Source organism: Lycorma delicatula, chromosome 2 (genome assembly GCF_047948215.1).
Source record: "Lycorma delicatula isolate Av1 chromosome 2, ASM4794821v1, whole genome shotgun sequence".
Classification (NCBI taxonomy): domain Eukaryota; kingdom Metazoa; phylum Arthropoda; class Insecta; order Hemiptera; family Fulgoridae; genus Lycorma; species Lycorma delicatula.
Window position 1 is genome coordinate 41060985 of NC_134456.1, and position 27706 is coordinate 41088690.

General features: G+C 30.3%; 1 protein-coding gene across 1 annotated transcript in view; it reads left to right on the top strand.

Moving 5' to 3' along the window:
* RyR (Ryanodine receptor) overlaps positions 1-27706 on the top strand; it is a 559410-nt gene that overhangs the window by 409345 nt on the left and 122359 nt on the right. The window contains exons 50-58 of the mRNA XM_075355178.1: positions 812-966; positions 3492-3616; positions 4217-4417; positions 6920-7198; positions 10783-11003; positions 15057-15147; positions 21450-21590; positions 23466-23644; positions 25985-26153. Coding sequence (XP_075211293.1) covers positions 812-966; positions 3492-3616; positions 4217-4417; positions 6920-7198; positions 10783-11003; positions 15057-15147; positions 21450-21590; positions 23466-23644; positions 25985-26153 — 1561 coding nt within the window. The remainder of the gene's footprint in view (positions 1-811; positions 967-3491; positions 3617-4216; positions 4418-6919; positions 7199-10782; positions 11004-15056; positions 15148-21449; positions 21591-23465; positions 23645-25984; positions 26154-27706) is intronic.

Consider the following 27706-nt stretch of genomic DNA (forward strand, 5'->3'; position numbering starts at 1 on the left):
ATTTAATTTTGTGTATTTTTTATGTAATCTTTTTTTTGTTTCTTGAAAATGAGTTTGTACTAGTTACCTTATTTTTCTACACCTTTTTAGGCAGTAGACATAAACACTTTTAAAATATTATACTTTTTGTTCTTTTGCTAATCACTTTGAAAACATTTTGAAAATATAAAAAAATAATTACCAGTCACTTTAAAGTCACATAAAAACTGTTCTTTCAGAAGTTCTTTTAAAAAGTAATTAAGTTGCTCCTTTTTCAGTGGAATATCTATAGGCACTTATGTTGTTGGTGCTATTGTAAATTGATTTAATTTCTTTAATATGTTCCTAAATAATATACTCTATCTGTTTAGTGTGTTGTTTTCTTTTTTTCATTTAACATTTTTTTTTCAAAGCAATTTTTATTTAAATACTCTAAATTTGACAAATAAATAATCTCCCTCATAATTTGAAAGTAAGTTATTAGAAATATTGCACATTTTTAAGTATTATCACATTTTCTGCAGGTTCATTGATAAAATTATTTTTATATCTATCCTGTGTATTAGTCTCTAATAATCCTTTTTATAGGGGAAAAATGACACTCTAAAGTGATGTGTGAAGAAAAGTATTCATGATAATTAATAGGAGTTTTTTTATTTTCTAGTGTATCTTGTTTTTTATGTATAAGAAAAATGTAGTTACAAAAATAGCATGCTTGAGTGAAAAATATACACCCTATTGTAATGTTCTTATTAATAATTTAATGTATATCTTGATGAATGTGGTTGTCAGTAAGTTATTTTGAGATTAAATGTATTGTTTTTTTATTCAGAGAACATTACTTAGAGAAGATAGCCATTTATCTTTCTCGTTGTGGCTTGCAATCAAATTCTGAGTTAGTGGAAAAAGGTTATCCTGATCTAGGTTGGGATCCAGTGGAAGGAGAAAGATATCTTGATTTTCTACGTTTCTGTGTTTGGGTAAATGGTGAGTAAAGATGTATTACTTAAGATATTTTTTGTTTTACAATAAAATGGTTTAAAGAAATAAGAATAATTTAATAGAAAAATACTTTAAATAAATCTTTGAGGCTGATTAATTTTATATTATTAAATCTTTGTTGAAATTTTCTGGTATGTACAATATTGAAATTAATAAAATTTAATATAGAATTATTAATTTATCATTGTCCTCGAACTATTTTTTCCTTTTTTCTTAAGTGTTTATCTTTCCATTACTTTTGATGATTTTACTGAGTAAAACATACTGAATTATAAAAATTGATATTTTCACAACATATTTTGCACTGCCTTGAAAATCATTGAAACAATTCACAATAATAGAAATAATATATAAGATAGATGAATTACAAACAAATTTGTTAAAGAAGAAAAAAAAAAGATTATTTTATTTTCTTATGAATATTCCAGAAGTCTTTAGATATCCCATGCAACTTTCTGGATTTGGGGCTCGAAGGTACCCACATCCCTTGTTCGTGACATGTGAATGAGGTGTAGTCTTGTTTAAAGTCAGGTCGACCATACTTGAGACATGTGGTTAATTGAAACCCAGCCACTAAAGAATACTATTATCCATGATCTAGAATTCAAATTCAAATAAAAGCAACTGCCTTTATTTGAATTTGAAACTGAGAACTCCTCAACTTCAAAATCAGATGTTGTATCATGACGGGTTTTACCACTAGACCCACAAGGCAAGCTTAAAAAAACAATTGATGAAATTCTGAAAATAACTGAACTGAGGAGAACTTTCTGCTTCTATGTCCTTATAACTTTACAGTGATAAAACTGCAAGAAAATAAATAAGAATTGAATTGAAAATTATCTCCATATGCAATTACACCTTTTAAAATGTATTTACAAATTTTTTTCCTGGAAGATATTTTTGACAATATTAATTTTTATTTAGTTTAAAATGACGTATTATTAATTAATTTAGACACAATTTATAAAATGCTAATATAAGTTGTGTTCATTTACAAATTGCTTTGAAGGGAATATTTTAAACTATCTGTTGGGACATTTCATATAATCATACCCCTTGGATCTTGAATGTGACATTCCCATCTACTCAAAGATTAAATTAAGTCCCCGAGAGGATCCAGGAAGTTCAGTCTTCTGGCTGTGCAGTAGGGTACATGCCAACTTATTTTGGTATGTGTTTGGAATTGAACTAATTTTAATAAGTTAGAGTTCGGTAATCATAATGGTGGTTGTTTAGTTTTTATATATAGCTCCAGCGGGATGAATAAAAATTCAAACACCTGGCAACTTGGTGGTTGTGGCTGACTGAAAGCTGGCAACCATTTTTTTTACATTCTTCACATCATTTTCTTTCAAGTGATGTTTAATTCACTTCAAAAAAATATAGTTGCAATTCATTAAAATAAATTAATTAAAATATTTCTAATTAAAGTTAATTGCGACTAATTTTTATTAGGCAACCCGGCAGTAATGTATTAAATTATCATTAATCATTCATTTAAACCAAGTTTCATTAAAAAAAAACAGATACTTGCAGAAATCAGCTGTCAGATCGTAGACTATAATTATTAACCTCCGATTATAAAAATTTTACAATAAATAATTCAATAATAACTATAAAAAAATTCAGAAGTTATTAATGAAATAAAATTTTATTTACTTTTCATTTTAATTCAAAAATTTTTACAGAGGTTAATAATTATTAATAAATCTATATATTAAAATTAAAAAAAAATATATGTATATGAAGTTGGATTCGAACCGATGTGTCCATGGTTACAGATCTGACACATTCTCACTTACATCACTACTTGAGCGATGTGAAACAAAATTAAAAAATATAAATTAATATAAAATGCTGATACAGATACCCCAAAAAAATATGATGCAATGTGGCATCCACCACAATGCAATTAATGCAATTGTGTATTGTGTAACTGTCCACTTTATTAAAGAACTGAAGGATCATATCTCACCTTCAAATGAAGTGCAGCAAAAAATGTGTATATGTAATTTAATAGGCGTACAAGGAAGTCATGTATGTCCACATCAGATTTTTTTTATTAAGAATTTTTCATTTCTGATCGAATAATGTAGAAGAAGTAATTTCACAGATAAATGTGTACTTCATAACTTATTTTGATACCCTTAAGGAAAATATAAAGCAAATTCCATTTTTCCACCTTCACCACAAATTAGAACTTCAGAGACTATAAGTATTGTGAAATTTAACTTCTTTGGGGTTTGTAATAAAAATGTTTGCTGTGTAGCTAAATCTATTCTAGTACAGTCTGTGAAAAATATATTAAATTTCAGCTTCTTTACTGTTTATGCAGTGAGAAAAATAGTGTTAGTTGTTAAATGAATGTAAGCTGTGTTAGCTGTTGTTTATGTTTGTTACATTTATGAATTTTCACCAAATTCTTTCTAGAAATTAGTTTGTTATAGATAGAACTTTTTGTTACTTAAACATTCTGGATTATATCTTATTACTAAATTATTCCCCAGGTGAAAGTGTTGAAGAGAATGCTAACCTAGTTATCAGATTACTGATCAGACGTCCTGAATGCTTAGGGCCGGCTTTGAGAGGTGAAGGAGAAGGTCTTCTTCGGGCTATCATTGATGCCAATAAGGTATATTCACAATATTATATCACTTTAAAAGAATTTACTCTTTTTACATTATTAAATTAAACCTATTTTTAATAGTCATATAATGTTAATGATATTAATTCTTATGTCTGTAAAATATAACCAAACTCTAAGCTTTTATATTTCATAAAAATGAATTAATTACTTTTTCAGGATAGTTTTTTACCTTTTTTCAGATGAAAATTTTATTTTTAAAACTTTTCTGTTCTTTGCTAATTAGTTTTGGTGAGGAAGATTTTCTATTTTGTTGTAGTCTGATGTGTACTTTTTAAATACACATGTACACCTGTGGTTGGTATTTTTATATAAATATTGTTTCTTTAATTAAGCTGTCCTTAACAACTAAAATTTCCATTCAGATCACTAGAATGTTGTTTAAAAAAAGTTGGATTATTACGTTTCAACTGAATGTAAAAAAGAAAGGTTGATTTTACTTTTCATGTTTTATACACTTTTGAAGCTTAATATTCATGAAGTTATGTCTATTTGTTTCCACACACATTAAATATGTTCGTATCCTCTTAAAAAAAAAATTGCTCATTTTACTGTAAAGTCAGATGACATTATTATTTCCACTTTTAGATGTCTGAAAGAATCGCTGATCGTAGGAAAGTGATGGATGAACCAGAAGGTACTACTCTGTTGATGCAGTTTGAACATCCACTTCCAGAGTCTGATGAGGATGAGGATTATATTGATACTGGAGCTGCTATTTTAGCATTCTACTGTACACTTGTTGATCTACTGGGAAGGTGTGCTCCAGATGTTTCAGTAATTGCTCAAGTAAGTAAGTTGTTCAAAATTTAGTTGATATTATTTAAGTGTGTATTTTTAATTATACATCAAAATAAATGATACTAGAATGCCATTCTGGTGCAATTTATCCATGTCTTCCCTTACATTTTATTCTCTATGCTTCCTTCTAGTACCAAATTAAGTTGTCATGGATGCCTTAAGAATTTAGTTTTAATTTAATAAAAATATGGTGTTTTATTTTTTATGGTGTCAAATATTTGTATAAAGTTATTCTCAATAAACACAATATGCAACTAATAAATGTTTTTAAATATGTGAAATATTCACATCAAATTATTGTTCATTATAAAAGTGCCTTAGTTCAGTTAATGATTGTTTAAGTATTTAAATTTAGGTAATTTTATATATTAATAAAACATTATTTTTTCATAAAAAAATTACCACCAGACAACTATTTCATGTTATTTAACACTGAATAATTAGCCATATAAGAAATTACCATATTATGCATCCAATAATAATGCCATTTTTAATCAATTACCAACCTATTTAAGGGATCTTCACAACAGTTTATTTAAAATAGAATTTAGACATTACAGAACCAACTATTCTGTTAAGTTTTCATAGATATTGAAAAAAAGACTACAAAATTTATTGTATCTTTGTTTAATGTTTAATAATAATATATTCTAAAATAATTTACATTTGTGTCTGCGAAATATTTATTGTTTTTATTTTATTTATTCAGTATCTTCAAATGCTTTGCTATGATTTCATAGTATAAATTTGGCCTTCTGCATTCTGATAAAGTATTCTTGTCGGCTGTCTGCAGAATTCTGGCTAAATTTTTAATGTTACAGACATCGGGCTAAATTTTTAATGTATTTTTAAAAGTCTTGTCTATTTTTTAATGTCTCTTTAAAACTCTTATCTATTTTTTATTGTTTCTTACAGAATGTGGTCAAATTTTTAATTTCCTTTGGTAAAATTATAATAAATAAATAAATTAATTAATTTCATAATATTTCCTTCAAATTTTTTTAGAGAATTGCTAGAAAACATTTTCCGTTTTACTCTTTTTAATTTTTTATTGAAGTCTCCATCTGTCTGCAGTTTTTGTCAGTGGCTGTAGCCGGGTAGCTCCATGTTTGTATCTGCTTATATATTAAAAAAAAGCAACTTAACTAACAAACACAGTAACAGAAAAACCCAAAAAAATCTATCAATAGTTGGCATTTGTGGGATCCTGCACCATCAGTTGACACATAATTCTACAATTACATTAACAAATAACAAAAAAAAAAGAAATAAAAACTTAAAAATTAAATTTTTAAGAATTGTGTTTTTAAGAAAAACACAAAAATAAAAAAGAAACAAATTCTTAGTATTAATTTTTTAGTGTTAGTATTAGTTTTTTAGGTTTTTCTGATACTGTGTTTGGTGGTTAAGTTGTTTTTTGAGTTTAATTGGGCACAGTGGTTGGAATGTTGATAAATTATTTGAATTTTCAGCAATATATATATATATATTGCATGCTTGTATGTTTAGTTAGTTGTATTTGCTCTGGTCAAGGTTTTAACACAGTTGTCCTGTCAGCCCAAACAAACGTAGACAGTTTAGTTTTTAAATCTGTGTAGTAACACAAAATGATCTATACATTGTATAGGTACAAATCTGAATAAAGTAAATATTTATTTACCACATTAATCATAATGTCTACTGTATTAGTATAAAAAAAATTGCATTTGCTGACATTAAAATAAATTTCACCATTGTTAAGTAAAAAGGAAGATGTATTAGGTGGTGAATGATGCTGAAAGTAGATTGCTTCCAACACCTAACTGATAACATTTAATACTTTATGTTATATTTTTATTGCATTTTTAACTAATGTTTTTATAAGTTTTATCATTACATATTGGTTTAATCACAATGTAAATGATCTGCAGCCTCTTTCATTATTTAAAAATATCAGTTACTAATTACATGGGTGTTGGTTAATTATTTTCTATCCCATGAAAAGTGTAGTGTGGTATCAGTATTATATTGTGTATTTTTTAATGAGCATGTAATTGTAAAAATTTTGTTTGTATTCAAGAGTTTTTTCTTTTTTGACTTGATGATATTGACAGATAAGCTTGAATCTTGTGCATGAAATATGGAAATAGAATTTTGTGGTGTATGAAAATTGCCATGTCTGACCAGGAGATTCAAACCCAGGACCTCCGGATGAAAGGCCGAAATATTATCACTCCACCATGGAGAGCGGCATTTGATATTTGTGTGAATACAAATTCTACACAGAAGTATTTTTGTTCGATAATATCATTTATTTAACATTTTCACAATAAAAATTTTACATGATTAATTGTTCTTTACTTTATGAAAGAACAAGCATATTTTTATGCTGATTTCATCAGCATAAAAATATGTAGTTAGCAGTGTTTGAAACTTTAATATATTATTGAACTAATATGTCTACATTTCCAGTGTGGTTGTTCGTAATTTATCTCAAATTTCTTTGTACAGGGTAAGAACGAGTCTCTTCGAGCAAGAGCTATTTTACGTTCTCTTGTCCCTCTTGAAGATCTGCAAGGTGTACTCAGTCTAAAATTTACACTGCAAAATCCTGCTGCTGGAGAGGAGAGACCTAAAAGCGATATGCCTTCTGGTTTAATCCCTGGACATAAACAGAGTATTGTACTTTTCCTTGAAAGAGTTTATGGAATTGAAACACAGGAGTTATTCTTCAAATTGCTTGAAGAAGCTTTTCTACCTGATCTTCGAGCTGCTACAATGTTGGATAGGGTATATCATCATAATAATATATTTAATGTTTATTTCTATTTAATACACATTGTAGTGCTACTCTCTCTGTTATTGAGTTTCATAAAATACTTTATACCTCCATTTCTTTTTTTTTATTGGTAATCACTAATTTAAAGCATCTTTCAAGCCTTTCTCTTCAGTGGTAATCTTTTGACTTCAATATTTATTAGATCCAGCATTTTCAAAGATTTGCTTACTGTATTTTATTTTAACCTTTATCTTCCCGTACAATTCTTACCTCCTGTACCATTATTGAATTAACAAATCCTTAAAAGTTAACCTATCAATCTAGTTGTACTCATTTATTTACCACAAAGTTTTTTTTTCTAAATTTGTCTTAAAACCCTTCTTTTCCATGTCAATCCACTTAATTTTAAATATTCTTAACTCCATATTTCAAATCTTGTGTTATTTGCCTTTTTGCCTTTCCTATTGCCTATGTTTTGTTACCGTGGAGCAAATAAATATTTTAAGAAACATTTTTCAAATTTAAATGTATCGCTAATATTAGAAAAAGTTCTTAATATTTTTTTAATTCTTCATAAAATCTTTCTTTCCTTCCTTACTTTAACTTGCTTTTATGTCTTCAGTTATTTCCTCCATTCTGGGCAATTTTTCTCTCTAAATAATGTAATGCATTGATTTTTGGCATATAAATTCATCTATCTCATATAAATTCATCTATCTTATTATTTGATAAATCCTAATCCTCTTTTCTGCCACATTTTGGTACTTTTGTTTTGTTTTCTCTTATTTAATTTAAAATTAGATTTCTTTTAAGTTATTTTTAATTTCAGGTAAAATAATAAATAATATTATATGTGAATATTGCACCTTAATCTTGCCTTTTTAGATTATTAGTCTTCTCTCAAACCTATTACTACCTCCTACGTGTAAAATAAATATACTTTACCCAGACCACATCTCATTCATCCCTATATCTTTTGAAGCTTGCTCTTATTACAGCTGCATTGCAAAGATCATAAATAATTCTTTTTTCATATTTTAATTCTATTTCCCTTAAAATTTTAAACATTTCTTTGAACTCTTGTATTGTCAAATTTCCAATAGCTACTCTACTGGTTTGATAGTTTTTCTTCAGCCTACATTTCAAAATTAATTATCTTGAGGTTGTGATATATATGAGATTGTCATTCTCTTAACAACCTCATATTCTATTCACTTATAAATTATCCTAGTATGTCTATTACCTGAAGACTACATATAATTCAATATTATAATATACATCACCCTGCAATGTTTTTCACTGAAAAGCAATGATTTCTAAGCAGCTTCACAGAAAGCATATCTGAATACAATAAATATAGTTTTATATGGATATTTATGGTGTTTTCACTGTTTTTATTAAAATATAAAGACTTCTCTCCTGTTTCATATTTATATTGTGTTTCATATATTTTTATCTCTTTCATCCTAATTCATCTAAATTGCAGAGTGATTCACTTTGTTAATTATGTTGCCCAGTATTGTCTTATTTTCATTTAGATCATTCAAATGTCTATCAATTTCAGATCTTAGTAGAATCTCCTTTGAAGTCATCATTTACTTTCTCTTTTGTCAAACACATACATCATCAACTAATTTATTTCCTCTGTATTCTTATTACTATCACTTCTTCTTTACAATGATTTTTCATCTTAACTTCTTATTTTGATATCTGTAAGTTATATTTTGCCAAAACATCTTTTATTCTTCTACCTGGTCTCTACTTTCCAGTAAACTTTTTGATTTTTTATACCAGAAAATTTCTCCTTCAATTAATTCTTTTCTTTTTCAGAATCCAATACATTTTCTGGCCTCTGTCATCTTTTGTTTCATTGTATAAACACCTATATTATTCAGAGTTTCATACTTTTTTAATTTATTTCTGAATCTGTTTTTGTAGCAATTACTAAACTTTTCTGTATATTTTTTATCAAAATTTACCTTCACATCAATATCTTTCAATTTAATAATATCCCATCTCTTTTGTTCCCATAACTTCTTTAGTTTCATAACTGTAATCTAAAATTCATTGCAGTTAATTGTGATCAGTATCTACGTTTGCTCCTGGATTCATAATACAATAATAATGTACAATGTTATCTAATATGTTATTCCAGTAATTATATAATGATACAATATTATTTCATACCTCTGCAGTGAACACAAATGTATTTTATTCTTTTTAAAAAAGTGTTCACTATCATTAGTTCGTTTTTTGTAAAAGAATTCTAAAAGTCTACATACTCATCATTATCATTACTAATTCTTTATTTCAATTATGATCTATCCATTAAATCTTTCCTGATAGGACTATAAATAATTCTCTCCTGTAACCAAAAGTCTTGTTTATCATTCTATCTTATCCCAATAATCCCTTTCATTTCTAAATTTTTTCTATCGATTTCTCTTTTAAAATTATCTATCTTACCATTCTTGATAAAAATTCTGATATTTCATGGGGTAACACAAACAATGTTATGATTTTTATATTTTCTGTTGACCATGTTTTAAATAATCCACACCAGGAGATCCAAATGGGAATTTCCTGAATATATCAGCTGAGAGAATGCCATCATATTTTCTGGAGAAAGGAATTAAAAAATATACATTTCCTAGGAAATTGCATCCATGTATAATTTTCCATTCTTACATTCATGTTCTGTTTAAAGCCTAGTACATCAACGCTTTCTGTTTCTATTTGCCATATGGTACCATTCATTATTCATTTTTTGATCTGAACACTATTGGTTTATTGCCTCATTTCAAAATCGTACCTAAAGCTGCAAACACCTACTCATTATGGTAATACTTAAGATATGGCTATCGGCCATATGTTGCTGTCAGCTTTTCAGTAGCATGCAAGCCTGCTTACTAACAGCAAGGTCTTGTTATTCCTGAAGGAGGGACATCCAGACCAATAAAAAAATAATTTTCTAATATTTTTTATTGTTTTTTTTATTAAAATGAGGCAAAGTATAATGTACATAAAAAAATAATTTACTTCTGAAATACATATCCACTCTTATCTATTTGCGCATATCATACGTAATTCATGGTACTTTTTTAGTTCACTTGGTATTTAAATCTGTAAAACTGGTTTTATAATTTTAAAATAAAAGAATTTAATTTATTCTATATAAATGATTAGCAGTGCATGTGAGGTAAGATGTGTTATCTTGCATAAGAAACCAAAACAATTATAAATATCAGAAATATTAAATTTGATAGCAATAGTTATAGAAAGAAGTATTGTTTGTTTATAAAATAGTATTTTTAGGTTACACGTCACTACTCAATTAAAAATTTAGGTGATCTCTCTATCACTAATAAAGTTTGTGAACACACTATGAAGCCTAATTTAGTTTCTATACTATTAGGTTTTTGCACTTAGTATCACTTGTGTGTTATTTATTCATTTTATGGTGCACAGTACAATTATAAAATGATACCACCAGTTCATTTTAATTTTTCATTCTTTTAGATTAGATAGTTTTCTTTGCCTTACTTAATTCTAATTTAATCTTTTTACATTTTGCTTATTACCTTTTGTTTTACAGAATGATGGTTCAGAATCTGAAATGGCATTGGCTATGAACCGCTACATAGGAAATTCAGTATTGCCTTTATTGATAAAGCATTCCAAATTTTATAATGAAGCAGATAACTATGCTAGTCTATTAGATGCAACTCTTCACACTGTTTACAGACTTTCTAAAAACAGAATGTTAACCAAAGGTCAACGTGAAGCTGTTTCAGATTTTCTTGTTGCACTCACCAGGTAAAATATATTAATGTAAAGATATTATAGAGATAATATAAATATAAAAATAAAGATGAAGATAGATACATACAGATATTTAATATAAATATATTATAACAGGTTTTTATGTATTTTGAATTGGTAATTATTTTTAAGTAATTTCTGAATTAATACTGAACTCACTTTAGTTTTAAACCTCCTAAAGTTGTGAAATAGATACGCTAATTAATCGTAAATTAGGATTAGGATCTTACAATTCAAATTCAAAGATCTTCAGTATTGTTTTGGATTCTAAATTGCTGTGTTGTCTTCATATCGCCTATGAACAAAGGCAATGCAAAGGAAGAATAAGTGCTATGAAAGCAATAGCAAGCAGAGTTTGGTGTGCAGATACTGTTACTCTTAAACTGTTTTATCTGACATTCATTAGATCAAAAATGGCATATGGATCTGAGGTTTGGGAGTCTGCTTCTGTATGTCATCTCAAGAAGTTAGAAGCAATTCAGAACAGCTCTATGAGGATATGTTTGGGATGTCCTAGAACAACCAGCGTCCAGTCAGTGGAGATTGAACTGGCAATTGAACTATTAAAATTATGCATCAGAAGAATGTTCATGACAAAACACATCAAAGTCCAGGCCCTCCCACAGAACCATCTGCTCCATTATCTAGATAAAAACAATTTGGTTCACATCTCTGTTAATAGTATCATATCAAACATGGAACACTAATCTTCACAAAGTGGACCAGAGGTCTTTCCGATGGTAAGCTCAACTCCTCCATGGTTAATTGACAACATTAATATTGATCTAACCATCCCTAGAATCTGTGATACCAACAGGATCTACCTGTAGTACCAATGCTGAACTGCTCGCAATTAGTCGTGCACTTGCTTACATTCACACCATCTCAGTGAGTGATGTCTGCATTTTTACTGACTATAGATCAGCCCTACAAATAATACAACAACAGAGGCCAACAAGATTCCATTTCTGCAGTGAGGAAATTCATAAAATTCTAGGGAGATCATCTGGAAAAAATATCACCTTCCAGTGGATACTTAGTCACTGTGGTGCTCCTGGAAAAGAAAGAGCTGATCGCCTGGCCAACCATGCACCAGAACTTCAACCTGCTCCCCCAGCGACAAACATCTGTTGGTGTCTGCGAGAAGTTAGAAGGAAATTTGTGGATACCTGGATAGAGCGGTGGAGGATCGGTGCATCAGGACATTCCCTTTTTAAGATTCAGAATAAGCCTTCCAAAGGCTCACAGTATTGAAATGTTGCATGTTCAACTTCATTTGCTGCTCACATGAGAACTGGTCATATTGTCACCCATGGCTATCTGAATAGGTTTCACTTATTGGAATCTTCTTGCTGTTTTGCTTGTGACAAAGAAGATAAAACCATTGAACTCTTTTATTGTAAATCAAATAACTCTGCAATAGAAAGGCTAAAAAGACTTATATGACTTTGAATTGATTTTGACAGACAGAAGATATTGGAAGTTGGCAGAGGAAATTTATTGGAGACATCGAGCCGTTGGAGATTGCTCTGGAAGCTCGTATTAAGAATAACAATAATAATGTTAATTAATATTTTGGAGAATGATTTTAACAAAATATCTGAATTTTAAGTTTCAGTCAAGAGCATTCAGCTGAATTTATGAATATTCTTACAATTCAGGAAGTTACCAAGTTCACTAGAAGTACCAGAATGAGTAAAACTGATATCAGATAAGAGTCTTTTTTCTTTTACATTGCTTATTTTTCCGTAAAACACTTAATAATCCCTAGATTTCAAGATTAACCCACCGAGTTGGTCTAGTGGTAAATGTGTCTTCGCAGATCAGCTGATTTTGAACTCAAGAGTTCCAATGTTCAAATCCTAGTAAAGGCAGTTACTTTTATACGGATTTGAATACTAGATTGTAGATACCAGTATTCTTTGGTGTTTGGAATTCAGTTAACCACACATCTCAGAAATGGCAATGAGACTGTACAAGACTAAACTCTTCACCTACACTCATGCATATGATCTTCATTCATCCTCTGAAGTATTGCATTTCATTTATTGTTATTATTAACAAAGGAAGAAGCAAAAAGGGTTCATTTCCAACAAATTCTATGTATTTGGATGAAGGTGATAGTGATCTAAAATTTATTCAGAATATTAAAAAGAGTTTACAGCGTTGTGAAAATTCAGTCACTTTTAAATAAAATTTTTGATTTTAAACTATAGATAAACAGAATCTCAACTCCTTACAAGTTAATTAAAAAAATAAATAAAAGAACTTATTTTTGCAGACTTCTAAAAAAATAAATAAAAGAACTTATTTTTGCAGACTTCTGATAATAAGTAAGTGTTTCAAGTAGATTTTTTCAACTTGTTTTAATGGAGATTATTGTTTTCCTTCATTAATTTTGTAGACATAATTTGAATATATCTGCAGAAGAGTTTACTAAACTAATAGAAATTAGTTTATTAAAGTTTAACAATAAGTCACCGTGTGCTTTCATATAGTACTTGGTATTCTGTTAAATTGTGATTTAACCTTAAATCATCATGCATATCCACAAGATAGTAGTACCAAGCCACTGATAATGAATTCTCTACATAATTTTCAGATTTTTGTTTTGATTGAACTCCACATTTATTATACTGCTAGAATGTGAGGTCTTGTTGCTAGGTTTATGATTTAACAGCTGGGTGATTATATTTTTTGCTATTTTCAAGAAAATGTTTATTTTTTTATCAATATGAAACCTAGTCTTACATTTTTTTAATGTAGTAATTTTCCTAGAATGTCTTGCTACAGTGATAAAAATGTATCCATTGTTTTCCTTCAAACTCCACTAAAACCCACTGCTATGGGAAAACATCATTAAATGCTGTAACTCCTACTTAAAAGCTTTTATTAGTTTTCTGCTATTATTCCAGATCCCCCAGTTGCGATTAGTTATTATAAGAACCACCTAGCACAAACTTTCCAATGGTAATAAACTCCAGTCAATAGTAATCCCAACTGTCACTTTCAATTCCTGTTCATAGAAAGATGGGTACGTACAATAAAGACACAAATGAATAAATCTATCCACAAAAAAATTAACTGACTTCCAAAAATCACATTCAGACCTAATACTATAAATTGTTTTACAGTTACCTTAAGGTAAATTAACTTCAAAACTGAAACTGCACTTCTTTGTGACATAAATCATTCCTTGTTGGTTGAAAAGAAAAGTTAGCGATTCTGATACCATCGGATAGTAATTAAGTAGCTTAACTATTAGTGAAATTTTATTAAAACTCTCCAAACAAGTAAATAATGATAAGAAAATATAGAAAAAAGATAAAATAAAATAGATATAGGAAGTGGTACAATAATCTCAAAAAAAATCAATAATTTATGTATTGTTTAATAAAATACAAAACATTTCTTAGAAAATAATTTAACACAATGTAAGTATTTACTCACTGATATCATAATAAACTGATAATTTTTTTACTGAACATAGGTTTTATACAAACTAGAAACTGGTTTTATACAAGAAAGATCTGATTATTTATTTTTACAATAGGCAAAGGAAAAAAATAATGATTTAAAAAATGCTATTATATATATATCAATGATAATGATTCTAATATGGATAAATTGTATTTAATGGTCCAAAATTGTTATAACTAGTCATAATAATACATCTACAATACGATATGAAAATAAAAATTTATACTTTTCTAATCAGTATATATGTTTGATGTAGTTTTAAATAAGATGGCACTTGTTTTTAAATAACTCTGAAGATTCATCACAGGGATTTCACTTCATATTTAAATATGGTGGCTGCATAGGGCAGCAGAACAGATATTTCCATGTTTCTAAATGAAATATATTTGATATTTTATAATAATAAAAGAAAATAATTTTTTTTAAATTTGTATTTATTTTCCAGTTAGTCAGTGGTTGTGCATCAATTTGATTTAGAGTTTAAATTATATTATTTAATAAAATTAACATCCAATGATCAATTTCTTTTTTCTTTTCTTAATTACTATGTGTTATTTTTTTATTCAGTCAAATGCAGCCAAGTATGTTGCTGAAGCTGTTGAGAAAGTTGACTGTAGATGTGTCTCAATTATCAGAATATACGACAGTTGCGTTGAGGGTAAGTGAAATATTTATTTTTATGGGTATTATTTATAATTTTTTTTCACTTTATTATAAAAATAATCATTTATTTTCAACATCATAATAAAAGAAAAAAGTCGTTAGATTAGTTTTATTTTTATTCAACATATCTTTAGCTGCTACTTTTTTTTTTAAAATCAGATGTGGACAGTACATAATTTCCTTATCCTATTAAATTACATATTCACATTTTTCTAAAATGAAAAATGCATAAAATTTTATTTCACTAATAACTTTCGATTGTTTTTTATGTTTTTATTGTTATTATTGAGTAATTATTTATTGTTGATGCTGGATTATTAATTGAAGCGCTGAATGACGTACAATCAACAAAATTATTAGAAATGAAACAACTAGCAAACATTGATGTTACTGTGGAAGCTTACAGCACACTCAACTACTCCAAGGGAGTAGTAGTCTGTCGTGACTTACTTAATTGTAGTGAAGAGGAGATTGTTACTGAAATGACATCGCAAGGCATCATCACATGTAGGCGATTGAACATGAGAAGGGATGGTGAAGTGCTACCCTCTTCTTCTCATGTCCTTACTTTTAATAAGCCATCGTTGTCTGAAAAAATCAGGGCCGGAATCCATTGGTTGGATGTGCGGTGCCTATAACCCACCGCCGATGAGGTGTTTCAAATGCCAACGTTTTGGTCGTATCTCCGACAGATGCAATTGTGAAGAAATTTGTGCGTGTGGCCAAGCAATCCATGAAGGTGAACCCTTTAAGGAAATCCCTTTATGTGTCAATTCCCGAGGACAACATTCAGCAAGATCTAGGAATTGTCTTCTTTCAAGAAAGAAATCGCGATACAAGAAACTAAAGTTGTCAGGAAACTTAGTTATCTTGAAGTGAAGAAAATAGTTAACGCACAGACGCCGGGGAAAAACTCTTTTGCGCAAACGGCTGTGTCTAGCACAGATACGTCTTCGCCACAAGTAATTGAAAGCTTAATCAGGCAGTTGACACCAGTTCTAACCACGGTTTTAGACAAATATATAGGAAGGAAATTTGCTACAGTTGAGCCAGCGCCATCGACTAGTGGTCAGCAAGCAAACGTCATTGCCAAATCAAATTAACCATTGACGTCGCAAACACGAGGGATTAGTGAGGAGATTGAGCGTAGCGGTAAGAAGCAGTCCACAGCTAGTATTACAGGGACATCGAGTTCATTGAAAATCAAATGTCCTCCAGAATCTTTAGATCTCCAGCAAGCGGATAAGCCACCAAAAGGTCAGAAGCCGCGGAAGAGCAGTACCTCTGTTGTAGTCAACTTAGGCAAAATGGAAACGACACTAGGTGTGATGGCGCCGCTGAAAATTCATGAATCTTTGACCGGATTGCCGAAGCCAGCAATTCCTGGTCTTCCGCAGAGCGCAACTTTGTCAAACCCCGAAACTACCGAGACTATGTTAGTCTCAGGTGAGGAGAGTAACTGCAGTTCTGTGGGGTCACTAACTGACTCAGGTTGTACTACAACTACGAAAAAGAAAAAAGGATGGTCAAAGGGTAAGCCATGCTTATAAAGTAAATGGAAAATAAAATACAGTGGAATATTAACGGTTGTGTTTCACACCTACCTGAGCTTCAACTACTTATAAATGAGTGCAACCCTGCATGCGTGTGTCTTCAGGAAACAAACTTTAAGCCAGAACATGATTTCCGTCTACGTGGATATGATGTAATACGTGCAGATGTTGTGTTTTATCGACGAGCAAGCGGTGGTGTTGCCATTCTTGTACGCTCGCATCTGTATTTTCAACGAATACAACTGAATACTATGTTACAAGCTGTCGCTGTATGTTTATCATCTCCAGTTGAAGTCTCCGTCTGTAACACATATCTGTCGGACGGCAAATAGAACATTGATGATCTGCTGAACTTATATGGCCAACTCCCAGGACCGATAATTCTGGAAGGAGATTTCAATGCGCATAACCCACATTGGGGTTCACAACAATTGGAACGCAGAGGGCGCGACGTTGAAGAATTTATATCAAACACTGAGCTGACCCTGTTAAACAAAGGTACAGGAACTTTTTTCAACATACGAAACGGTGAAACTTCGGCGATAGATTTGTGATTTTGCAGTCCAGTATTGTCACTTTGCTTAGACTGGAACGTTGACCAACAACTTCATGGAAGTGACCACTTTCCAATTATAATCACAACAGATATACGGCGGAAGCCACCAAAGTTTATTCAGCGGTGGTGTCTTAAACATGCCGATTGGATTGGCTAAACAGACAACGTCATTATGCTAAGTTATACTGGAAACATCAATGAGGATATAGCAGAGGCAACGCAGGCAATTTTAAATTCAGCAAAGGAAAACATTCCTAAAACCACTGCAACTTCGACGAAACCCAGTGTACCGTGGTGGGGAGTCTAAGTAAATATAGCTATTAGTAAGAAAAGGAAAGCTTTCTATATATTCAAGAAACGTCCTATCCTGGAGAATCTCATATCTTTTAAAAAACATCGTGCCTACCACAGACGCACCATATTATCTGCGAAAAAAGCATCCTGGGGGGCATATGTATCCTCCATCGATACATCGATAGTAACACATCAGCTACGCAAGTATGGAAGAAGGTTAAAGCCATAGCTGGCAGGTCCAATAACCGTTCATTAAACACGCTCAAACAAGCCGGTGTTGTCATACTCGATTAAAAGGCTATAGTTGAATTATTGGGCGATCAGTTCAAAACTGTGAGTAGCAATAAAAATCATCACATCGATTTCATTAGCATCTCAAGAGAGCAAACAACATTAAACTTTGTAACGGACCTTTTTTATAACATACCATTTTCATTCGTCGAATTCAATCATGTTCTGCAAAACTCCGGTGATACTTCACCTGGATATGATGATGTTCCATATGCATTCGTCAAAAAACTTAACGACGATAATAAAGCATGGATATTTCACCTACTTAATAGAATATGGACCTCGGCCTCATTTCCACAATTGTGGAAAGAAGCAGTGATCATACCGCTATTGAAACAAGGAAAAAATCCTTTGGACCCTAAGAGTTACAGAACAATATCTCTAACATCGTGTATCGGCAAACTCTTAGACAAAATGATAAATGCTCATTTAGTATGGTTGTTGGAAAGGAAGCAACTTCTTTCACCGTATCAAACCGGATATAGACAGCGTCGTTCTACGATTGACAACATGATACTTCTTGAGAACCCTATACAGAATGCTTTTATTAACAAGAAGCACTAGGTAGGCGTATTTTTCGACCTTGAGAAGGCATTTGATATGACATGGAGGTATGGAATTTTAAAACAAATGTATGAGTGGGGACTACGTGGAAATCTCTCCATGGTTATTACAAGCTACTTATCTCACCGAACTATAACAGTACGTGTTGGCAACACCTATTCGACAAGTAGGTGATTACAAAATGGAGTTCCGTAGGGATCACCCCTTAGCGGCACCCTGTTTACAATTGCTGTCAATAGTGTTCTACAAGCAATACCACTAGGAATTGGTAAATGTATGTATGTTGACGATTTAGCGATTTTCTATGCTAGCACGGAAACTGCAATGGTCCGCTACAAGTTACAGCAAGCAATCGATGATATTGTTGATGCGGCTGAAAAAGATGTTGATGTTGATGTCGATGCGGTTTCCAGTTTTCAACTGAAAAGTCATGCGCCGTACATTTCTGTCGCTTTAGAGGTGCGCACCCTAGTCCACGACTTACAATAAGGGGTGTTAAAATTCCGTATAAAGAAGAAGTCAAGTTTTTGGGACTAATCTTTGATAAAGATCTTACATGGCGTCCTCATGTACGATGGTTGGCAGCAAAATGCAAACGAGCATTAAACATAATCAAATGTATGTCGAATATCAATTGGGGATCGGATCGAGAGAGGTTCTTCTACGTCTGTATACTTCATTGATACTTTCAAGAATCTACTATAGCTGTGTCGTATATTCCTCGGCTCGAAAAAGTTGTCTAAAAGTCTTGGACGTCATACAAAACGCCAGAATTCTATATGCGACTGGAGCGTTTCGCACCAGTCCTCGTAGATACAGCCTTGTATGTGAATCAGGATTGTCTCCACTACGTTTACAAAGACACATCCTGTTACTGCGCTATGCGGTCAATGTCACGTCTTCACCACACCATGTAAATACACCAGCGTTCATTAGGCATCCTCTCCAAGAAGGTTACAACCGGTGTCAGACTATACCAGACCGGCCGGAATCAGAGCTCGAGAATTGATGGACAAGTACAATATTTTGCTTCCAATAGTTGTTGAATCAACGTGTGAATCACCACCATGGCTGCTTCCATCGACATTTTTTCAAATGGATCTAGCACGTTTTAAGCAATGCAATTCTCAGGAAATAATTCATCGTTTTCAAGAGCTTGTGGGCGAACACAACCAAGAACTGGTTTTCTACACGGAAGGCTCTAAGACGGCGAACGGCGTTGGCAATGCCTTCCATTGTGCTGGCGTTAGTCATTCGTGGTCCTTGCCAGCAGTTGCATCTATTTATACAGCTGAGATGTATGCCATTTGGCAAGCTCTGAGGTATTGTGAGCACTATAATGTACCATCCTTTTTAATCTGCAGCAACTCAATGAGTAGTATTCAAGCACTGCAAGATGTGTACTCAACGGACCCCTTGAGTGAAAATAATTCTTGCATTGTTCCAGGTGCTAAGCATGAAGCAGCAACAGAGCTCATTGATGTGGATCCCGGGACACTCTGGTATTGTTGGTAATGAGGCTGCGGATGAGGCAGGTTGAGTGACTGCTGACGAGCCTGAGCCCGGGGAAATTCCCGTCAGACCTGGCGATGTTAAGTGTCACATATCTGCTTGTCTCAGACATGAATGGCACAGAGTTTGGAGTGGGTTAACCACGAAGCTCAACGCCGTCAAAGACTCTCCTCGCAAGTGGGCCACTCCACTTCTGATTAAAACGGAGAGAGCAGGTTATGATACGGTTGCGAATAGAGCATACGAATTTAACATCTAATTATATGTTGTCAGGCAGTAATCAACCAGTTTGTGAGGAGTATCAGCAACCATTGACAGACAAACACTTATTAGAGGATTGCATCGTACATTGCAATCTGTGTCATCAATTTAAAATAGGAGGAGAAATAAAGAGAATTTTGAGAAATGAGGGATGTGTGCTGTGCTATTAGGGACTTGCTACTTTTTCTTTATGTGGCCGGACTCTTCTACTGTATATAGCATACATTCTATGTCCAGAGAGGATAGTTAAATTTACCTTTTCTTTGTTTTATTTTTGTTTTTTTTTGCATCCTGTTCGGGTGTATGAACTTTTATTAACGTGTGTATACTTTTCTTTTTTTGATTATATCATGCTTTTCATTAAATGCCACTTTTTGTTTTGAGAATCAGCACGATGTAATCTTGACAATCGATGCCCCCAATGGCAAAAAAAAAAAAATAATAATAGTAATAACATTGGTAATGTTGTTGTTAAAGTAGTGTATGTATATTATGAAAGCATGTTAGCAAGAAACGTTGGACATTAGTCAGCATTTAATGGTAAAGTTTTTATTTATCAACATATTCTGCTGTTATGAACTTTAAAAAGATATTAATAAACATAACAGAAATATAAAAAAAAAAAAAAATTAAAACTTGTTTAATATTCGCATGTTTTAATTTTTAAAAGATGTATCTATAGGCGTTTGGAAAAAAAAAAGTATACTCATAGTATTGTTATATGTATTTTATGATAGTTTTTTATTTTATTTCTATTTACTTTTAAGTTAATAATGGCTTGCAACAGACTATTATTATCTCAACAGTTAAAACTATCTTATCTCAATGAAATTATATTGACACAGTTCTGGTGGTTGAGCTAAAGACCAATTTGCAGTGGTAATGCAAACATCAGGTTCAATTAGAATTAATTGTCTGAATTTGAACTGGTCTGTTTTTTGTCATACCAGCAGATTTATAAATGAATTTGAATCTTTCCCATAGTGATGTAGAGCTACATAAAGCCAAAGCGAATTCTTTATTGTTATTTACATTTACTTCTTTTGGCAGCATCTTCTTACAGAAACTTAAGTAAAAAGAACAAAATTTTAAATCTAAGTGAGGCCAAACATAGTATGTATATATATATATATTAATTCACATCTCAGATATTATTTATCTTATGGTTTAAATATCTCAGTAAATAAATAAACTTTTTTATTGCAATAAACATTTATGAATTTTTATAAAATATTCTTCTAATCTGTTTTTTTAAATATTTTACAGCTCCTTACATTACATTATGAACGCTGTGCTAAATACTACGGTTCAACTGGAGGGCAGGGATTATATGGAGCATCAAGTGACGAAGAAAAACGTTTAACAATGATGCTGTTTAGTAACATTTTTGACTCTCTTTCAAACATGGTATGATAATTATTTTTTATTGAATTCATGCAGTTTTGATTATATTTTTTATCTTTTTTTCAAACTGAATAATTCTTGTCAATTGAATCCTTTGTTAGTAAATTTTTTTATTGTTATTACAAGTTATCCTAATTGTACTTTATTTTTAGGGATTAATTTCTTTGTACTGAAATATCAGCACATGAATAACTGGGTTACTGAATTATACAGTAGCAATGAATAATAAAAATTTACATGGATATTAATTAGATTGTTTTATAAATTTTTGAAAATGTCTTCTATTTCCTTGAATTAAATAAAGAATTTAAGTTAAAAATTCATCATTTTTTGAAAAAAAAATTCAAAGCATCACCTTATGAATTGTCAGAACAAGCTTCTAAAACTCTCATCTTCAAAACAGCAGAAAGGAGACTGTGATCAGACTAATATTATTTATCATTTAATAACTATTTTTTTCCATGATAATCTTTTTCTCTTTTTTTGCAAAAAAAAATTTTTTTTGACTGAAGAAAAATATAGTATTACTTTTGGTCACGTGATGGGATTGGGAGGTGAAATTGGATTTTTGTTACATTTTGAGGTATGAGTACGATTATGAGGAGCCAATAAACTTTATATTTTATCATCTAATCTGTTATTTGATTGATTTGATTCAATTCGTTATTATTTTCTAATCTATTTCATTATTCTAAATTATTCATCCTTCATCCCCAATTACATGGTTATTATAACCTAATCTGAACTGATCTTGAAAAGACTTAATAATTGCTTGTTATTTATTAGAAAATTTTAATATAAATTTAATTAAGATACTAGTTAAAATATTCCTTATAAATGAACATCTTTTCTATTATGAGCTGTATTAAAGCTATTTTGTTTCATTTTTTTGTTACAAGTACACATTATTTTTAAGTATTACTTTCATGAGTTCTAGTATGTTGAATGTTGTATGATATGATATAAGGAAACTGGATATTTCACAGACATAGTAAGTTTTTTCATTATTAAAGAAATCAGTTGTACACTTGTTCATGCTATTGTTTTATTAATAGTAGATGATTGATTTATATGACATTCCAGAACCTAATATAGCTTTCTTGATTCGGGGTCTATATAGCTGCTTGGATTTCTGGATCACAAGATCAAGATGTGTTAATTAGAACCCAATTATTGAATGGTGATTGATGACAGTATCCAGGAAGGAGCCTTACCAGTAACTGGCATCCATACCAGTAACTAGTATCTATATAACTGGCCTCATAAGGCCTCAAACTGTTTACCTCAATTGCAGGAAAATAAGCACAAATCTTTTGTCCACTCTGAAACTTTATTAAGAATTAAATCTATTAACAGTGTCCATTATAACTTGAAATATTATTTAGAAAGACTTGCAATATAAGTGATTTGCGACTTTTCTGCAAACAGACTAAATAATGCGGTAATATAATTCTTACCTTACACATGAATATCTACCAGATACAGTAAAAAGTAACAACTCTATTTAAATAAATCAATTTATAAACCAACAAATTAAAAGTCAATTGTTTCTTCTAAATTAAACCATATTTAGAAAACAATAGAATCATATTCTTTCTAATATAATATATAAATATAAGAGAGTACATACATATTTATGAATGTCTATTATTATTTTATTTATTTTTAAATTCATGTGGATTAGAATTAAAAATTGTTTGAAAACAAAAAAACTATGTCAACTATTGAAAATTATTTATTGAAGAGATTTGGTCTTAGCCCATTTATCATTTTCTCTCATTTTACTATGATATAAAATTTTTTTTTAGTGCATCAATAGTTTTTATTTTATTCTTGATTTTGGAATTTTATTTAATGTATAATAACCTCTATTTGTAGGACTATGATCCAGAACTTTTTGGAAAAGCTCTGCCATGTCTCACTGCTATTGGTTGTGCTTTGCCACCAGATTACTCATTATCAAAGAATTATGATGATGAATTATATGGTTCAAAAACTGCTGCTCAAGCTGGGCCAGCAGATGGGCCATATAATCCACAGCCAATTAATACTACAAGGTAATTTACCGTACATATATATATTTTATTTATTTATTATTTTTTTATTAGTTTATTATCTTTATAATTACCAAAATGTTTTCAAGGTTATTAAATAATAAAAAAATCTGAATGACTTTCTTTTACGCCTATTAAATTACATATACACTTTTTTTTTTTAAATGAAAAGTAAATAAAATTTTATTTCATTTAATAACTTCTGATATTTTTTCATTATTTTTTTTTTTTTATTGTTACTTTTGAATTATTAATCGTAAAATTTTTTTTTACAATCAGAAATTAATAATTATTAATAAATCAATATATTTAAATTTAAAAAAAAGTAGATGAAGTCTGATTCAAATCAATGTGTCCTTCCCCTTATAAGATCCAAATATTTTATTAATTAAAATTTCATGTGGCTGTAACTCTGAAACCAATGAAAAGAAGACCGCTTATGATTTATTGCTGAAAAGCTTTCAATGAGGGGTTATTACTGCTGTAAAAAAAAGTAAAAAATCCAATTTTTTGGATTTTGGGCTTTTTTGGACACTTTTGGTTCAGTTGATTGCAGTCAAAAGGGAAAGTGTACCACTAGATGTTACAACAGTCCTAAATCCAATTATTTATGCGAAATACATATGTATGTACAGACGTCACACCAAAACTAATCAAACTGGATTCAGGACATCAAAATGGATATTCCATTGAAATCTGAAAATGGAAATTTTTCATGATCACAGTGCTTCCTTTATTTCGTACAAGGAAGTAATTAATCATTAGTCATTGAAATTATGTTCTTTCATTGAAATAAGGTTACAGAAGCAAATCTTCAAGTATCTATTAACTGTTTTTTTTCAAAAACTACTTTCTACATTCTAAATTCAATCATCTTAGCAGGTCAAAATTTCCTCCCAAAGTTTGGGTAGAAATTCAATAATCTGCATATGAAAATAGTTTTTCTTTAAACACTTTTTTAATTCTTTAAAATTTACGTTGCTGGACTGAAAGAAGCATATCTGATTTTCATAAATTTATTTGTTTCATTATTACTTGAAGTATTTTAATTTCATTTTAACATCCAAATGATCATTATTCATACTTCATTAATTCTTTATCAGCACTTATATATTTTTAATTAATACAATTAAATAAAATTGTATCTCTTGGTAATTAATTGTAATCTCTTGGTAACTGTTCTGCTACAGTAATGAACACTATCTAAGATGCTGTTTTAACACTGTGCTTTAGCCTTTGATCTAAAATGGCATATGAAGCTAAAAAGTGACATTACCATTTATTTAGTTGTTTTTGTCTAATATTCTTTGCCAAACTTCAGTTATTACAGTAATTATCCCTTGTATAGTAGTATACATTATTATAATATTCCTAAATGCCCTTTTGAATTTATTAAAAGCATCTATTAAAAATGCTTAAAATTCATCTATTAATAACTGGTCATTACACAATGTTATAGTATCATTACTTTTAATTTAAGAAGCCTCTCTCTAGGCTTCTTCAACTAAAGCTTAATGCTGCTGTTTTCACTGGGTAGGTCATACAATCTCTGAGATAATAATAATAATGGATTTAAATAATCATAATTAAATCAACTGGAGAAAGTTTTTCAAATGGGATAGCATTTTTTTAAAAACAGCATTCTTAATAAATGGTAGTTTCCACTTTCCATTTTTTATTCATACATTTATTTATTTATTATTATACTTCTTTCACATAAACAGTTATTTATTTCCTGTGATTTTTCAAATAAGTTAAAACAACTGGGTATGGAAATCTTACCTTTATTATTGTATTTTAAGTAATTTTATTTATACACTAGGCAGTTATTAACAATTATAACTTCAATGACTTTTTTGAGAGTACAATGTCATTCTTCTTTTCTGATAACCATTTAATTCAATTTTTTTTTTTTTGTAACTATTGTGTCAAATCATACCACGACTTGACTATATGTACACATAGTTCATGGTGACAAATTCAAATCTTTTACATGTAATGGTTGTTGTTAAATATGACCTATTTTTTTAAGGAAGTAATATTAATGGAACCTTCATCAGCAAATACCAGTAAGTCATTTAAACTTTTAGTCAGATTGTATAATTATTCTACAATACTGAATCAAACATAGTTTATTGAAAGCCACCACTTATTTTTCTTCATCAAGATATTTTCATCAAAGCTTTTTGAGTAGTTAAAATAATTATGCAGTTTAATTTCAGTTATTTTATTTTTGTTTTGCTATTCATTCTTTCAGAATTTTTAAGTATTTTTATAGTTTATTCTGTTATTGTTATTATTTTTATTTAATTTTACTTGACTTTGTTTTTCATTTATTTCCAGTGTTCAGTTAGATAATGACTTGAATTCTATAGTACAAAAATTTTCTGAACATTATCATGATGCTTGGGCAAGTCGTAAATTAGAAAATAGTTGGGTATATGGTGAACAATGGAATGATCAACAAAAATCACATCCAAGATTAAAACCTTACAACATGCTGAATGATTATGTAAGTACAGAAAAATACAGGAAAATTCATTTTATTTTAAATGTATTCTTTAAACATTAAGTGAAAAATGTTCATAACTTAATCTTTGTTTCACAATCTCAAAAGTTAATTCTTTTTTTTCACCTAGAGTGAAAAAAATCACCTTGTGCATGAGTATAACAGATCACAGGTTTAAGATTGAATTTTGTTTTATCTACAAATTCCAAAATCTGAATAAATACACTTACATATAATAATAATAATAATAATAATAATTTGCATTATTCATAACAGTAACAATCAAAATTCATTTTCTCTTGAGTGGCATTACTTTTTAACTTATTAATTTTAAACTGACTGGTTAGATATCCTCTGAATTTTTAGTTTCACGTAAAGTAAAGTGTATATAAATAAAAACAAGTTCATTTATCAGAAAAACAAATAAGGTTAATAAATCCAATATTTTTTCAACATATACGAGGGTTGTCTTAAAGTTTTTTTACTGTAACATAGAAAGACAATTTTTTTGTCAAATATAGTTTTATTTTTCAACAAAGTCGAATTTCAAATTGATACACTTTTTCCAGTGATGCTCTAACATCTTTAACCCTTCCAAATAGTAGCTGGCATCTTTTCTGCAAAATATGCATTAATTGAAAAAAAATAAAAAAGATATGCATAATCTCCTCGCCTGATGAAAATCTCTTTCCTCCAAGTGAAATTTTAAGGTTAGGAAACAAGAAAAAGTCACTTGGGCCTAGATTTGGAGAATACAGTGAGTGGTCAACCATTTCAAAATGCAATTCATGAATTTCAGCCTTGGCAACCATTGAAGTGTAAGCAGGTACACTGTCCTGATGGGAAAGCTTTTTCTTTTTTTTCATATGAGGTCGTTTTTTGCAATTTCTGTCTTTAGCTTGTCAAGTAATGATGCATAATACTGTCCCATTATTGTTTTATCTTTTTGAAGATAATTGATAAACAAAATTCTGTTACTATCCCAAAAAATAGTTGCCATCACCTTCCAAGCCGATGGAACCATCTTCGCCTTGTTTGGAACAGATTCACCCTTTGCAGGCCACTGTTTTTTACTGTTGTTTTTTTCTCAGGAGTGTAATGGTGGATCCACGTTTCATCTACAGTTACGAATCGACCCCAAAAATCTGACTTGTTTTGCTTAAACTGTTCCAACATGGCCTTGGAAATGTTGTTCATTCGAATGCGTTTTTTGTCCGAAGTGAGCAAATGAGGCACCCAATGTGCAGATAGCTTACGCAATTCAATTCTTCAGTTAATATATGACAAACACATGCTTTCGATATGACCATAGCCTCTGCTATCTTTCTAACCTTAATTCATCGGTCATCTGTACCATTTTGTGAACTTTTTCAATGATATTGGTGGTGGCTGCAGTTTTTGGCCATCCTGAATGCTCATCATCAACCAAGCTGGTATGACCATGTTTAAATTCAGCTGCCCATCTTTTCATGGTGGCAAATGATGGGACAGAGTCCCTGTAAACAGCTTCCAACTCAGTTTTAATTTATGTAGGTCTATTCCCTTTTAAATGCAAG